At 33.1% G+C, this 16,062-nt stretch overlaps 1 protein-coding gene and 1 long non-coding RNA gene across 4 annotated transcripts in view; one reads left to right on the top strand and one right to left on the bottom strand.

Moving 5' to 3' along the window:
- Positions 1-2,366, top strand: part of LOC137496241 (uncharacterized) — a 5,376-nt gene extending 3,010 nt beyond the window's left edge. The window contains exon 3 of one of the 2 annotated variants that reach the window (XR_011016442.2): positions 618-833. This is a non-coding gene — a long non-coding RNA (uncharacterized lncRNA). Of the gene's footprint in view, positions 1-617 lie in introns of both variants that reach the window. The other variant, XR_012382863.1, reaches the window with a different exon arrangement.
- The window catches only part of tspan5a (tetraspanin 5a), a 39,059-nt gene that overhangs the window by 9,557 nt on the left and 13,440 nt on the right, over positions 1-16,062 (bottom strand). For both annotated transcript variants that reach the window (XM_068222244.2, NM_001006047.2), the window contains 7 exon segments: positions 10,869-10,919; positions 9,441-9,587; positions 8,013-8,183; positions 5,660-5,785; positions 873-920; positions 673-789; positions 336-397 (listed from right to left, as the gene is read on the bottom strand). In XM_068222244.2, coding sequence (XP_068078345.1) covers positions 336-397; positions 673-789; positions 873-920; positions 5,660-5,785; positions 8,013-8,183; positions 9,441-9,587; positions 10,869-10,919 — 722 coding nt within the window.

Consider the following 16,062-nt stretch of genomic DNA (forward strand, 5'->3'; position numbering starts at 1 on the left):
GATTATTATAGTTCTTAAAATGAAATGTTATAAAAGTATTTTTTATTTAAACATTTACAAGTGAAGGTGAAAGTTGAGCAAGCATATTCATTTGGTTTTGTCCACAAGATGGCGCTTCTTGAAGTAAAATCTAAAACTAGGGCTGTTTGTGTTTTTCTTTTTTTTTTTTTTTTTTTTTTTTAAGCTGTGGGAAGACTCCAGAAGCACACAGTCATTAACAGCATTAAAGCAGCCAGTCATTATGAATAAGCTCTGGGGTGAAAGAGAAAGCAGCGTGCTGTGACAGAATGCAAAAGTAGAGCAGAACCAAAGAGTTTGCATGCGTTTGCTCTTACCAGCTGGCTCTCACGGCCTCAATATCACTAACTAAATTCTGTGCAAGGCATATTCCAAAGATCTGTGGAGAAAAAACAGAGCAAAACGTGAAGTATAAACACAGCAGATACAGTCAATAAAGGCCCGTCCACACCATGAAGAATAATAATAGCCAGTGATGGAGTTTGTTTTAAAAAGTGATGCATTGATTTTGTTTCCCTGCATCGTTATCATTGTAGCTTTAGTTTTAGTGCTGCTGTTGTTTTACATTCATCATGCTCTCTTTATTGCTGTCTTTATAGTGACTGTCCATGATGTGAAGAGCCTTTAAAGACTGGATGAAGCTGATCTTCTGACCTGCAGCAGAGCGATTCCTATGAAGATCCCGGCCACCACCGTCAGGTTGTCCTGCAGCCACTTCTCAAACTGCGGCACACAACCTTTCACATGGATGTAAGTCTTCTGTTCTGCATCCTAGTGATGAATAAATGATGTGAGCGTTTATAAACGCACAGTGCTATGGGAGGCCGTTGGGGCCAAAGTGTATGGAAACTGACCGGTTTTGCGCGCACATCATATCCACACTGTGTGTTGATGACATCCTCCTGCAAAACAACACATTAATACATTAATATTAACAACAGTATAGCATGTCAACAGTGCCCTACAATAGTCCAGTGTGTTGAAGTGACCAGATAAGGACTGAAAATAGCAAACCCTGATGGAGTCACTTCTTCATTTTGTAATCCTTCTTCCAAACAGACAAGCAGTCTGAGAAGGGTGCGCGACGTAGCCTATTTGAGGACCGGAAGGGAGACGCGAGATTACCGGGAGATTATCATTTATTTGCAGGCATCCGGAGACTCGACTTCCCACCCATCTCATAATTCTCTCTTCATATAGCCGTATGCCTATTACATATCCATAAAACACTGTGATATAACCGGGCTCGGATCGGATCGCTTTCTCACTGCAATCGATCCGATCCAGAGTTCGTTTCAAACGAGCTGAGACCACCTCATCCAAGCGATCTCGGAGCGATTGATTTGGCGCGGATCCGAGATCGATTGGTGGTTTCACATATGCTAAACGAACCGTGCTAACTGGGCAAACGAGACAGGTTCCCAAACAAAAGTGTAGGTGTGAAAGCACCCTTAGTTTCATCCTGAATATCGGTTCCTCTTTCAAATCAATTCTGAAAATCTTGATGCAGCGTTTTTTTTGTTTGCCCAATATTTATTTATTTATTTATTTATCTTTTTATTGATATACAGTATTTAGAGGGAGGGGAGATGTTATTTATTTATGTGAATTGGGAAAGCCAAAAATTATATTATACCACACTAATATGGAGACCAAAATCACATTAGACAATTCTTTAATAAACATCTACAAAATGTAACACTAAAGAAATTAGTTCCTGTAGATATTCCAAGATATTGTACTATATCAGTTTTTTCGAAAATCATTTATCATATATATTAAAGCCTATATATTTATCAATATTCCCCCTTTCTCCTTTAAAATAATTAATTTACTTTTTTTAATGACATACATTTACAATGCAGCATATTTTACCATGTTTTTAACATCATGTACATGAGAGAAAAAAAAGAGTCTATTGTCATTTTTAAAGGGCTAATTCTCCAAAAAATGAAAATTTAATCCTCATTCACTCAACCCAAAAATCTTTAAAAGTGCCTTTAATGTTATACACACACACACACACACACAAAAATATTATTTGGAAGTATATTAGAAACTGTATATTGGAAACCGTATATTGGAAACCGGTAGCCGTTGACATCCGTTAAAATGAAAAAATAAAAACATAAATAAAAAATAGAAGTCAATGACTAAAAGTTTCCAACATTCTTCAAAATATCTTCTTTTGTGTTCAAAAGAAACCCATAATAGTTTTAAAACTATTTGAGAGTGAGTAAAAGATTACAAAACTTGTATTTTTGGGTGAACTATACAACAACTTAGTTTTACCTTTGAATAAAAGTCCAAAATAAAAGTTAAAAATTCTTGCAATAAAATTAATATCAAATGTAACAAAACAAAAAAAAAACATAATGTACTTAACTTAAAGATAACAACTTAAAGATCAAATGACTTTTTACAGTGTAAATAAATTTAAACAGTGTATATATATATATATATATATATATATATATATATATATATATATATATATATATATATATATACAGTATATATATATATATATATCGAGACCAGTTCTGTCTGGTTCTTGAATCTGATTGGCTAATAGCTGTGCAATATTCTGGCAGAAACAGCACTCGTACCACCCTTTTCACTGTCTGGTTCTTGAATCTGATTGGCTGATAGCCTTGCAATATTCTGCCAGTAATAGCACTTAACCCACCCTTCACCCTTCACCTTTGAGTATTACTCCACCCACATACAGCAACAAGTAGAGGACACTCTACACTTTACAAATATTGCTGCTGTTGGACAACATAATGTACTTTTGAGGCTTTTTTTAGTCAAGAATGTAGTCGTTTAGATTGCAACTATGCAGTTTATTTATAAGGATAGTGCCTATTTTAACAAATGTATCATTTCTGAGAGACAGCGGGCGGCAGCCATTAGCCGATCATTGAGCAAAGACGGTTGCAGATGTTCATCCCTATAAGAAAACCAGCATAATTCCAAACTACTCTAGTAGTGCTGTATTTATACCATAGTAGTATTGTGATCTCCCGATTGCAACAGAGAAATATTGGGAAATCTCTGTAGACTGATGGCATTTCATGCCGTTCAGCCTTATAATCCTAAAGTGTGAGCAAATTCACCTGTTTTGTGATCACTTTAGACATTACGCTATAGAAGCATTCAAACACTAGCTCTAAATTGACGCTGGTGAATTAGCAACGGTTTTTGCTGTTCTGACGTCAGATGCAGATGCGAAGGAATGGCGGAAGAAAGTAGTTCCTCATTCAAAAGGGTTTTGAGACTCTCCGTGTTTGATTTTCTTTTTTATACACACGATTATGCCGTCGAACTGTTGTATAACTGCAATATCACACTCGTAGTCAGTTTTTTCTTTTCTTTTTTTTTTTTAAAGAAAATTATACTGTTCATCAAGGCAGGATTTAGCAATTGTTAAACTGTAAAATATTAATTTTAATTTTATACTAATATATTATTTCTTTAGTTATATTCTCACTATAAATGCTTTTCCCTTATCTTTTCTTCCTGTAGCTTACAGTGAATTTATCACCGGCAGTTTCCTTTATAATGAACTGAATGTATGACTGCAATCACAGAAGGGCTCAAAACCGAATTAATGTAGACGACATTTATCTGCAATGAGTTAAGAGCTCATAACTGGCCATAATTCCTCCTGTTTGTCGTTTAGTGTGCTCCCAGTGCTTGTTTATTGTCAGTGAAATGTTATTTTTACTCTATTCACGTAGTCCAAATCCTGTTTTATAGTGCTCTTTTGTTTGGCTCTGTCACCTATTGTTCAGACTTTCCTCTCCAGCTTTCAGCGTCTCTTAATCAGGAAAACACTGGCATACGAATTAAGCTCAGAAAATAACTGCGCTTCATTTTTCAAGAGCAAGACGACAGGGGTTATCTGACTATGACGAAGATACTTTTGCAACTCATTTAAATTGGTTTTATTATTGGCACTTTTTTTACATTTTAACTACTGGGGTTTAGAAATGTTTAGTTAAAGTGTTACAAAGCATTCGTTAAATTACTAAAGATGAAGATTTATTCTATATATCAGGGGTCAACTCTGATAAAAAAACTATTTTTTCACATTGCCATTATGGGGGATTGTGTGTAGAATGTTGAGGAAATAAATTAATTTAATCCATTTTGGAATAAGGCTGTAACATAAAAAACTGTGGAAGCGCTATGAATACTTTCGGATGCACTGTATATGACTATAAAAATGTTAGAGATGTTAGACTGTTTTTTGTGTTGCAAGTATGCTCGTGTTTATATAGGTCTATTGTTGTGTGTGCAACGTTTGTATATTTATAACCATCTCCAAGAAATGTGGGCGTTGAGAGTCACTGGCATTGTTATTTCTGTGCTGAATGATTAAATGTAAATGGAAACTGACATTTGCAGCGATTTTTTTTTAAAGTATTGACTAGGGATGTAACGGTATCAGAATTTCACTGTACGGTAATACCTCGGTATGAATGTCACGGTACGGTATTTATTGAATCATTTACAGGAAAAACAAAACTTTTGAAAATACTCCAAAAAAGTGCCAAAAGTGTCAATGACATACAAATTAGCCATCTATCTGTAAGCTTTGAAACAGGAACTTCAATTTTAATAACAAAAAAATATTAAACCATGTAAAAAAAATAAAGTTTCAATTTAGTATTGTTGAAAACTCATCACATTCAACATTTAATCACTCACTCACTTAGATAGAGATGGGTTTAAAGGAAAATTATCATATAACAATAATCTGGTAAAAGCTGGTATCTCTGGGTATTTACAATGTCCCCTGCAACAGAAAAAAACCCTCTCATTTGGGACTGAGGATTCTGGGACAGAGATATGACTTGGCCCAGGTTGACAGCAGTGGGTAACGTTGTGCATTGTCTTTCCCCCACTTGAGAAGACAAACCATGAGTGAGATAGAGATCTCTTTGCGGTACAAGTCAATGTCTGCATCAATCTGAACAGTGTGCTGTGTTTCTGCAGTCCCCATGACTGCTATTAGTCGTATTCCCCAACTTGCAGGCACGTGCACACATAGGGCTCAACCTGTGCAGTGCACATGCCCTTTTTAGTCTTGGATAGAAAATGCCCTTCCAAATCGATCAAAAGTGCCCCCGCGACGCGACACAACCTCCGTCCAGCCCTTCAGTAGACAACACCGCTCTTGAGTATGCGCGCTCAACCCCCCCTCGGCGCTTTACAATACGCGCGAGACAACACAGCTGATCAGAACGTGCGCGACAACACTGCTATTCAGTACGCGCGCGGCGACAACACCCGCTTTAGGTTCGATCATTTCCATCTTTTTTTCATCTCCGCTACTAGCAGCACACTCCATTTCCGCATTACTGGATCTGTAGCGACAGCAGACCGCAAAGGATTATGGCCACGCCTGGGCTGATAGGAAATGTAGTTTAAGCTACCTCCCGTTCGCTTCATTCGCCTGAGCAAATTTTCTCAGAAGACCTATAGTTTTACCGAGTCATGCGACTTCGGTAATATCGAAAAAAATTAATATTGCGGTATGACGGTATTTACAATACCGTTACATCCCTAGTATTGACATAAAAACAAATTTAAAAATGCAAAACTAAAATGTGTGATGGTCATATAGACTTACCGCGGGGTCTTTGGTGCAGCAGGAGAAGGGGACGCCACATTTTTCTCTGCTAGGGTTGCTGTCAGTGCAGTTGAAGTAGATGTTGAGGTTCCAGTCGTCTGCTCCAAACGCCCCACAACATTCCCACTGAACAAACCACACAATTGGGCATGCAATTACGATGCATCATAAAATCAAAGCAAAATTGCAATAATTGGGAATATTGGCACAATGTAAGCACTGATGCATTGGATAGTATTCTCTATTTAATACACATCAATGTCACAGATGTGGCATTAGAGAGCGACTGTACGAAAGAAAAGCCAAAATCCCCCGTGTTTCCCATTACAGCTGTATTGGATGCTGATGTACAGAGCTTTACTGCTTCTGTCGTCTTTATCATGCACCGTCAGCAAGGAAATAACATGACAGCGTCTGCCTGACTCTGATATCTAATTAAATCTGTCTCGAGGAAAGTCATCTGCTGGAAACAGATCTGCTGCACAGAGCAAAAAAGCTAGAGAAACGCTGTGTTAGAAGGGTTTTGCTTAGGAAACAGTGTCATTTGTGTGTCTGTTCTTTATTGCAGTCGTTCACGCAAAATTGAAAGCTTTCCACATCATTTACTCACACTCAAGTGGTTCTTTTGTTTTATAAATACAATAGTATATTTATTTAATTATATATTATATATGTTTTTTTTATTTTACATGTTATTTTTTATTTAATTTTATTACATTTTATTTTATTTTTATTACATTTTATTATTTTTTATTTTGATGTATTTTATTATTTTATTTTATTTTAATTTTTTTATTATTTTACTTTATTTTATTTATTCATTTAATTTTAATTAATTTAATTTTTAATAATTTAATTTTTATTTATTTTTTTTATTTAATTTTATTATTTTATTATAATTTTTTTATATATATATATTATCTGATTTAATTTTATTTTCCAAATAACATTGTCCTTAGACACTGGCAACCTAAATCTAACCTAATATTTTCCAAATTTTTTATTTTGATTTATTTATTTATTTTGATTTATTTATTTATTTATTTATTTTTTCATTTTTTAAAATTTTTTATTGTTTTCTATTTTTATTTTATTCATTTATTTATTTATTTATTTATTTATTTATTATTATTATTAATTTTATTATTGTTATTATTATTATTTATTTTATGCAAACACGATTTTCTGAACCATGGAAGTAAATGGCTGTCTTTTCCAACATTCTTCAGAATATCTTTATTTGTGTTCAGAAGAAGAACACAAGAAACAGTAAATGATGACAGAGTTATCCTTTTAACATGAAAAAAATGAATATAACCAGTGATAAGCTTTTTAAGTTTTAAGCTGGAATAGCTGACCATTGCATTTTAATGGTTTCCTTTATATTCAGCTGTTATATGTGTTCTGCATGCCAGGCTAAAATTTGCTGATGCCATCCCAATAAACACGTCCTGTAGTCCAACATTGTTGTTTTAACGGCCAAGAGTTTACGCATGACTTTAAACTGTACAGTTATCAAGAGCTTGCATTATTTATTTACTTAACATTTTCAGGCCTTTTAAACACCAGATGGAAGGCTATGAGGGAGACTAATTAATGACAATTTCATTTGTGGGTAAACTTGCCTTTTAATTACGAGTTAAAATGTCATATATGCTGGCGGCACGGTGGCTCAGTGGTCAGCACTGTCACCTCACAGCAAGAAGGTTGCTGGTTCGAGTCCCGGCTGAGTCAGTTGGCATTTCTGTGTGGAGTTTGCATGTTCTCTCTGTGTTCTCCTGGCTTTCCTTCGGGTGCTCCGGTTTCCCCCACAGTCCAGACACATGCGCTATAGGGGAATTGGATGAACTAAATTGGTAGTGTATGTGTGTGTGTGAATGCGAGAGTTTATGGGTGTTTCCCAGTAATGGGTTGCGGCTGGAAGGGCATCCGCTGCATAAAACATATGCCAGAAAAGTTGGCGGTTCATTCCACTGTGGCAATAAAAAGTAATAAAAAACATCTTCCTGTCCCAAATGGCAGCATTTCCTGAGACTGACCCAGTAACCTTCTAAATGTCAAGCATTTTTTATAACTGGCAGTAAACAAAATCTGGATCTGACAGCTCACCCTTCTAAAACGTGCGCTGAAAGCTCAGTAAAAGCGAGCGGCGAGGGATTTTAGTGAGTGCTGACGGTGGATAAAGAGTCTTGAAGTCACGCTAGCGCTCTGAGATCTGCCTGTTTGCACTTCTGTCAGGACATGTGCTGGATATAAACTTTGGCCTTTTTTAATCCCGTCATTTCTTTCATCTCATTTGCAGCGTTCCCTATTCTCGCTTTCATTGTGTTTGAGGCATGAACACGTGTCTTACATATTCCTGAGTGAAGTCGATGAGGTTCTGCAAATCGATGTCGTCTCTGTAGGCTCGGATGTTGTTGTTGATGAAAAAGTTGAGCTGGTCTTTAATCCAGTCTTTAAAGACGAAGGCCAGGATGCCGGCGGTGAGCTCCAGGAAGAAGATTATCCCCAGAAACACAGAAAACTGGGAGCAAAAAAACAACAAAAAAAAAACAGATCTTTGCATACTGAAGTGCGAAATTTTCATATGCATTTTTTCGTCTGCCACATTCTGTCTTTATATTAATTTATGCACTGTGTTTGTCATGAAGTGATCTGTGCTGGTCAAGTGACGGCATTCTGTATTTTGCCTTTCGCATGTACGGTGGCTCTGAACTGTCAAAACACACATCAAATCGCTTTTTCAGATGCGATAAACTGAAAAATTTGACCCGATTTTGACGGACGAAAGTTTTGCAGGCAGTTTGTTAATACGATCAACAAAATGTTGAGGTCGAATTTATTTTGTAACGTACGAAAATGTCGGATTCAGTGTGCAATAACCTTAACACCACTATGACGTCTATCAGACGTTGAAATTTGGTTGATAATTTTTTGACACACTGAGGAAGGCTTTGTGCCGAAACGTCTGTTTGTCTGTTATCACCCATAAAATGTAAGAAAAAGTACAAATAAAAACAGTACGAAGCAATTGAGTGCGAATCATTACCTTCTGTTGATAATTATTTGGTCATACCTGAGAAATAAATGTCAGTTTTTGACGTCAATATGATGTTGGTTTAAGATGTTGGCTCGACGTTGGATTTTGGTCACTTTTCAACACAACCTAAAATCAACCAAATATCAACGTCTAATGATGTTGTGGCTTGACTATGTGTGGACGTTACCACTATGACCTCTATTAGACATTAGATTTTGGTTGCCTTACTTGGCGAATAAATGTCAGTATTTGACGTCAACATGACGTTGGTTTAAGATGTTGGCTCTACATTGGATTTTGGTCAGTTTCCAACACAACCTAAAATCAACCAAATATCAACGTCATTTACTGTCTATTGGACGTCAAAATAACATTGTCCTTTGACACTGGTGACCTAAATCTAGCCTAATATTAATGTATTATAACGTTGTGTGTCTGCTGGGATAGGTCATAATACCATAATCTTAAAAATATCGTAAACCGTGATGAACACTTCAGCAATTAATCGCAACAAGAAAATGTGATCTTAGAGTGGTTTACAAACCTTAATTCATTCAAATTGAACCATATTGAAATAACATTTGAGAATGATTAAAATATAAAACTCACAATCAGAGATAATTACAATGCTTCCTGACGTTAGATGCATTCAAACCTATTGCAGAGACTTCAAATATCACGTGACCTGCTCTTTCAAAAAAAAAAAATCACTAAATACTACAAATAAGAATCAAAACTTACAAATTTGAGCAGGAAGGTGTTTTCCCTTAAGGCTCCGATACAGCCAGCAAAACCCAGGATGAACATCACCCCTCCAACCACCAAAAACAACCACACTGGGTCAAATCCACCCAGATCCGTGATGGAGGAGATATTAGAGAGAACTCCCTGATAAACACACACACACACACACACACACACACACACACATATTTACAAGTGTGTCATTATGAATGCAGACTTTTCAGAGGTGACAACATAAGCATCACCAATAATCAAATGTATGACAGTATCCGATTGTTAAGTGAAACACACAATATCTCCACATATAATATATCTTTTAAACTATATATATTTTTAATGTTTTCAAACCAGAATTCCCAAAATGAAATTCGAATGTGTAAATAAAAAACACGTACGAATCACAAAATGTGAAACTGCTAATTATTGGCATTTTGTGTGTAAAATCATAAAAATAAATAACTGAAATAACATATATGGAGAGTTATATTATTGCAAAAGCAAGATATTGTATTTTAATTAAATGTAACTTGATGTACTAAAATAAATAATAATAAATAATATGAATGCTATATATACAGTAATATACAATAATAATAATAATTATAATAATAATAAAAGCAATAATAAAGAATATTTCAGTTATTGTCAAAGCAAGTTTTCGTATTTTAATTTAATGTAATTGATGTACTAAAATAAATTTTTATTTATAATTTAATTAATTATTTTTATTATATATTCATAAATAATTTAAATAATATGAATGTATATATAATAATAATATTAATAATAATAAATAATATTTTATTTCAGTTACTGCTAAAGCAAGTTTTCGTATTTTAATTTAATGTAACTTAATGTGCTAAAATAAAACTGTAATAAATAAATTATATAGAGAGAGAACATTAAAAATCTAAATAATATGAATGCTGTATGTAACAATAATAATATTAATAATAATAATAAATAATATTTTAATTCAGTTACTGACAAAGCAAGTTTTCAGATTTTAATTAAATGTAACTTGATGTACTAAAATAAAACTGTAATAAATAAAAAAGTATATACTGGGAACATGAAAAAATCAAAATAATTAGAATGCTTTAATAACACAATATTAACAATAACAATAATAAGAAAAAAAAATTCTAACTCAAGTAAATTTAAAATACATTAAACAAAATTATATATATATATATATATATATATATATATATATATATATATATATATATATATATATATATATATAAATTATGTCAGTGATTCATTCTAAAAATAACCATACTCAACAAACCACCGCTGCATCTCATACAGTATTTAATGTCAAGAACACGCAACATCTCAGCCTCACATGTGCATTAATATTCCTATCAAATAAAGATGACTTCTATGGATTATGCAGTAGATTCACTGGATTTCTCTTACCTTCTCACTCCATGCCCACAATCCGATTCCGAGGAAAGCCACGCCAAGCAACTGTAAAACAAGACAGAAATACTATATCTGTAGTCTGGTAAAGGTGATTCATTAAGATGTGACAACACACATCAGAATTTTATTTATTTATATCTTTAAAGAATTTTACAGTATGTTTCTAAATATTATAGAAAACAAAATGTGTTTAGTGTTGATTTATTTTACTATGTTGTCTATGATGTTTATTGTTGGTTTACTCAGGTCACTTAAAACAAGAGATTACAAATCTCAAGATGTTTTCTTGGTAAAATGAAGGTTTAAATAAAACAAAATAAATAAAAACAAAACTCACAAATTGGCAAAATAAAAACAAAGTCAAAAATAAAAAATTACACCGTGAAAAGTTGATCATTTGTACATTTTTTAATACTTGTCGATGTCAATTTTATTTATAAAGCACTTTTATACACAACCAAAGGTTGACCAATGTGCTAAACAATACAAATCACAAAGAACAAGTATAAAATTATGGCTAAAGCAAACAATTCTCACTAATAGTTATTATAGCTAAAAACAAACAATACTCTGACAAAATACTGATACTGATAAAATGCCAAATCAAAAAGGTAAGTTACACAATTGTATTGGTAATACATAATTGTATTGTTCAGTTTTGCCAAACGTTTGAATCGAATCGGATTAGACCATCAGCATCTCCTAAAAAGCCAAACGTTTAGATGTAAAAAAAAAACAACAATAGTCAAAATGCAAATACTAACAGTATTCAGGTACACTTACGTAAAAAAAAAAAAAAAAAAAAAAAAAAAAAAAATATATATATATATATATATATATATATATATATATATATATATATATAATTCAATTCAATTTTTTATTATTATTTTTTTTATTGAGATTAACAAGACAATACGTATACAATACAACAAAGGAAAAATTACAGTGTCTTATTTTTCTTATTTTCCCACTATCCCCTTAAAATAAAATAAATTCAAATGTATGAATTATAAACAAACATATCCTCTAAAAGAAATAATAATAAATAAAAAAAATACAAGAATTAAAAGAAATTGTTAAACAATATAATAATAAATGAGCAAGTTTACGATAAAAGCAAAAAATAAAATAAATAAATAAAATAAATAAATATATAAAATTATAATAATAACAATTGAAAAAATTGTGATTAAAAGTTCACATTAAGGAGTCAATATTTCCTCTTTTCAATTATTTACTGTTTATTAGATCTGATATCAACTAAACAAGGTGCGCCTTTGATATAGTCTAAAACAGGGTTCCAGGTCTTGTAAAAAGATTTGAGAGATCCTGCAAGTAAACATCTTAAAAGTTACAAACGATACAATTTCTTATGCTCAAATGCTTTTAAACTCCTTATATAATCACAGGCCTCAAAAACACATGCAAATAATAAACTACAGTCCAAACACAACGCTGCATATCTTGCAATGTGACTATTGATAGCGATAATGCTGAAACAGTATACCATGCAGCCCTAAAATTGTTTGTAAATTAGACAGTATTTAACTGTAATATGAGCTGTATTTTATTGTAGGACAGTTATGCAGTATGCTACTGTATTTAAAAAGTTGCATTGTGAAAATGACTGTATATTTTACAGTAAAGATACAGTGTAGAATACTAAAAATACATGCACAGCAAGATAAACAGTGATGGAAATGTAAACGCAGTATTTTTGCTGTATCTGATTTACAGTAAGTCCTGTAGATTTCGCAGAAAATTCTGAACAGTGTAGTGTGACTAGACTTTAATGTCTGCAGAAGCTGCACTGGTCTCGGTTGGTTCGCAAGTATTTGGGGTTTATTTTTAGAGTGTCAGTAAATAGGAATGCAACTCTTATCTGCTTGCATGCAGCTCTTACTAAATAAAAAAGAGTGTTTTCTCCAAAGTACACAGTGTTTCCGTGCTTTAAAAATCTTTCCTAGGGAGACATTAGTCATAATAAAGACAGCAAGAATTTTATCAAGCCTGATAAAACATAAGGTCATGAACACAGAATGTGTAAGGTGGCAAACAACCTGCTTTACTCCTCAAGGAACACTCCACTTGCTTGGGAAAATATTTTACAACTCCCCTAGAGCTAAACAGTTTAGTTTACCATCCATTAGTTGAGTTTTACCATTGTTTAATCCATTCAGGCTCTAGGCGGAGCACTTTTAGCTTAGCATAAATCATGGAATCAGATTAGACCATTAGCATCTCACTAAGATATGGATAGGAAATACTTGCTTAATAATCAAGGAACGATAATATTCTAGTCGTACTGGCCTAGAAATGATCAACTTTTCATTTTTTCATTTCAGTCTTAGTACACAATGTTGCTAGAGAAGAGAAAACTAAATAAGCTTATTTTTTTGAAAGAGATGCTAATGGCCTAATCCGATTCAATGACCTATGCTAAGCTAAGCTAAACGTGTTCTCGACAGATACTAAGATCAGCTGAATGGACTTGGTTTTGAAATTAGCGAGAACACTTTTAGCTTAGCTTAGCATCGATTATTGAATCAGATTAGACCATTAGCATCTGTAAAGATTTCAACAAATAACTTGAGATAACTTTGAAAGGTATGCTCTGCTTATTTTGGAAATGGGCTCATTTTGCACTCTACTAGAGTTAAAAACTTGAGTTTTACCATTTTTTTATCCATTCAGCAGATCTCCGGGTTTGGCGGGAGCACTTTTAGCTTAGCTTAGCATAAATCATTGAATCAATGGAAATTGAAAAGTTGCTATTTTCTTGGCTGATATCCCTAGGAACTATCTGCTTGTTAAGTGTGACGTCACGCGAAGTGACTTCTAGGTCCAAGCGCTCTATTCAACTGAATGGGGGAGATTCATGAAATGGTAATAATAAACGTTTACAAAGCGATTTAATACTTTCGAAAATCACGATCGCAATATATATATCCATGCCTATCCGATGGCCAGAAAGTGATTCATTTTTTTATAAATTGTTAAAATTTTGGTATTTGTTATGCAGCAAGCCCAGAGATTGTTGTGCACACTATTATTTTATAAAAAATTAACTTTAATGTGTGATATGAATAAAAAGTGTTCATAAACGAATGATTTCTCAACTCAAATGAGTGGCGGCTTGGACCCGGAAACAGTACGTCACCAACACGTCACCACTTAACAATCGGATAATGTCATTCTGGCGTAATGATTAAGGAATTTGACGTAGCGATGCAACTACCGACGATTCAGAATGAGCGAGATGCTAATGGTCTAATCCGATTCAATGATCTATGCTAAGCTAAGCTAAAAGTGCTCCCGCCAGATCCTGAGATTGGCTGAATGGATTCAATAATAGTAAAACTCAAGTCTTCAACCCTAGGGGGATTTTAAAATTAGATAACTTTTTTTTTTATACTAAAAAAAAAAAAACATTTTTTTTTTTAGACTTCTTTCTAAACATTTCAACAGCCTCACCACTGACTCAGACACATTTTTTTTGCAGTTTGCTCTTACATGGTGACATCTGAGCAAACATCTGCCCCTTCCCGTGAGACATATGTCCTCATTACGTCCACAGGATTCTGCTAGCCTAAACTGGAGATCATGACATTTATTTCTGCCCTATTTCTTCATACTTAATTCACATTTAGTGTTATAAATACACACTGTGTTAAAATGTGCTTTAATGCTTACAAGTTATTTTGCAGAAATTAAAACGATGTAATTCGTGTGAAGAAATCTTCTTTGGGGTTACAAATCATTTTGGGTGGGATTTAACCTTTTCCCTAAAAACTAGAAGGGAATGTCTGAAAAACTTGAATTTTTCTGGCAAGGTTTACACAACATATGAATAAAATAAAATCTTCCTGTGTTACATTAATGTTATTTGGTCTTATATTATTCTCAAGAGCTTATTTTTAACTTGTCTGCAGATATTTTTGCATCTAAAGCATTTTAGTTTCACATTCAAAATGTCTGTAGTTTCAGATTGTTCAGTACATTCAAATGCCACGTTAATATAATGATGGCAAATGTTTACAAATTAATTTTTTCCCTTGATATTTGAATAATTAAAGTTGTTTTTTAGCCCCTTTACTGTCACACCACACATTTTGAGTTCACACTTGAACATTATGGTGATATATGAATATTATTTATAGTTTGTCAAGATAACTTCAGGTTTAGAGAATACAAAAAAATAAATAAATATTAAAAAAAAATGATCCGCCCATGAGACTGTGACAGTTAAGCAGTTAATATCACAAACAACACACTGTGATGCTGAAATAGCTGCATGTTTTCCGGTTCGCTCTATTGTGCCTTGAAAAGTTGGATAGCAATGAATGGAGTCTTTGTGAAGCACACAACTTCTGTCTGCTTCTGTAATCAAGTCCAAGAAACTAAACTGTCTGTCCTTCATGCTTCACTTTCAAAGTCTCCCTTCGATTAGAAAAAGTTTGACGAATTTTGTTTAATTCCTTTATTTTTGCAGAATAAGTATTTAAAGTTGCAACAAAGTTGCATTATAAAAAAGTTCCCGTTTTTATAATGGGATATACAGTTGAAGTTAGAATTATTAGCTCCGCAGTTTACTTTTTTCTCTAAATTCTGTTTAACGGAGAGAGGATTTTCTTCAACACATTTCTAATCATAATAGTTTTAATAACTGATGTCTAATAAGTGATTTATTTTATCTTTGTCATGATGACAGTAAATAATATTTTACTGGATATCTTTCAAGACAATTCTATACATCTTAAAGTGACATTTAAAGGCTGAATAAGGTTAATTAGGTTAACTAGGATAGGGTAATTAGGCAAGTTATAACAATGGTTTGTTCTGTAGACTATAAAAATATATTGCTTACAGGGGCTAATAATTTTGACCTTAAAATTTTGTAATAATTCTGACATCATTTGTATATATAAATAATGTATTAGTATAAGTGTAATGGGTTATTTAAAAAAAGAAATGCAGGTTTTGTGCTAAATAAACAAACAAATTAATTAAAAAGTTTTAAAAAGCAGGGCAAGGATTCGGTTTTAAGTTAAATAAATAAATAAATAAATGCATTACAGATCGATTTAGATTAATGACATTTTCCTTTGTGCTGCCCAAATTTAAACAAATGGACTTTTTCCTACAAAAACATGTACAGTTGAAGTCAGAATTATTAGCAGTATTA

The sequence above is a fragment of the Danio rerio genome, chromosome 7, assembly GCF_049306965.1.
Source record: "Danio rerio strain Tuebingen ecotype United States chromosome 7, GRCz12tu, whole genome shotgun sequence".
Taxonomy (NCBI): Eukaryota; Metazoa; Chordata; class Actinopteri; order Cypriniformes; family Danionidae; genus Danio; species Danio rerio.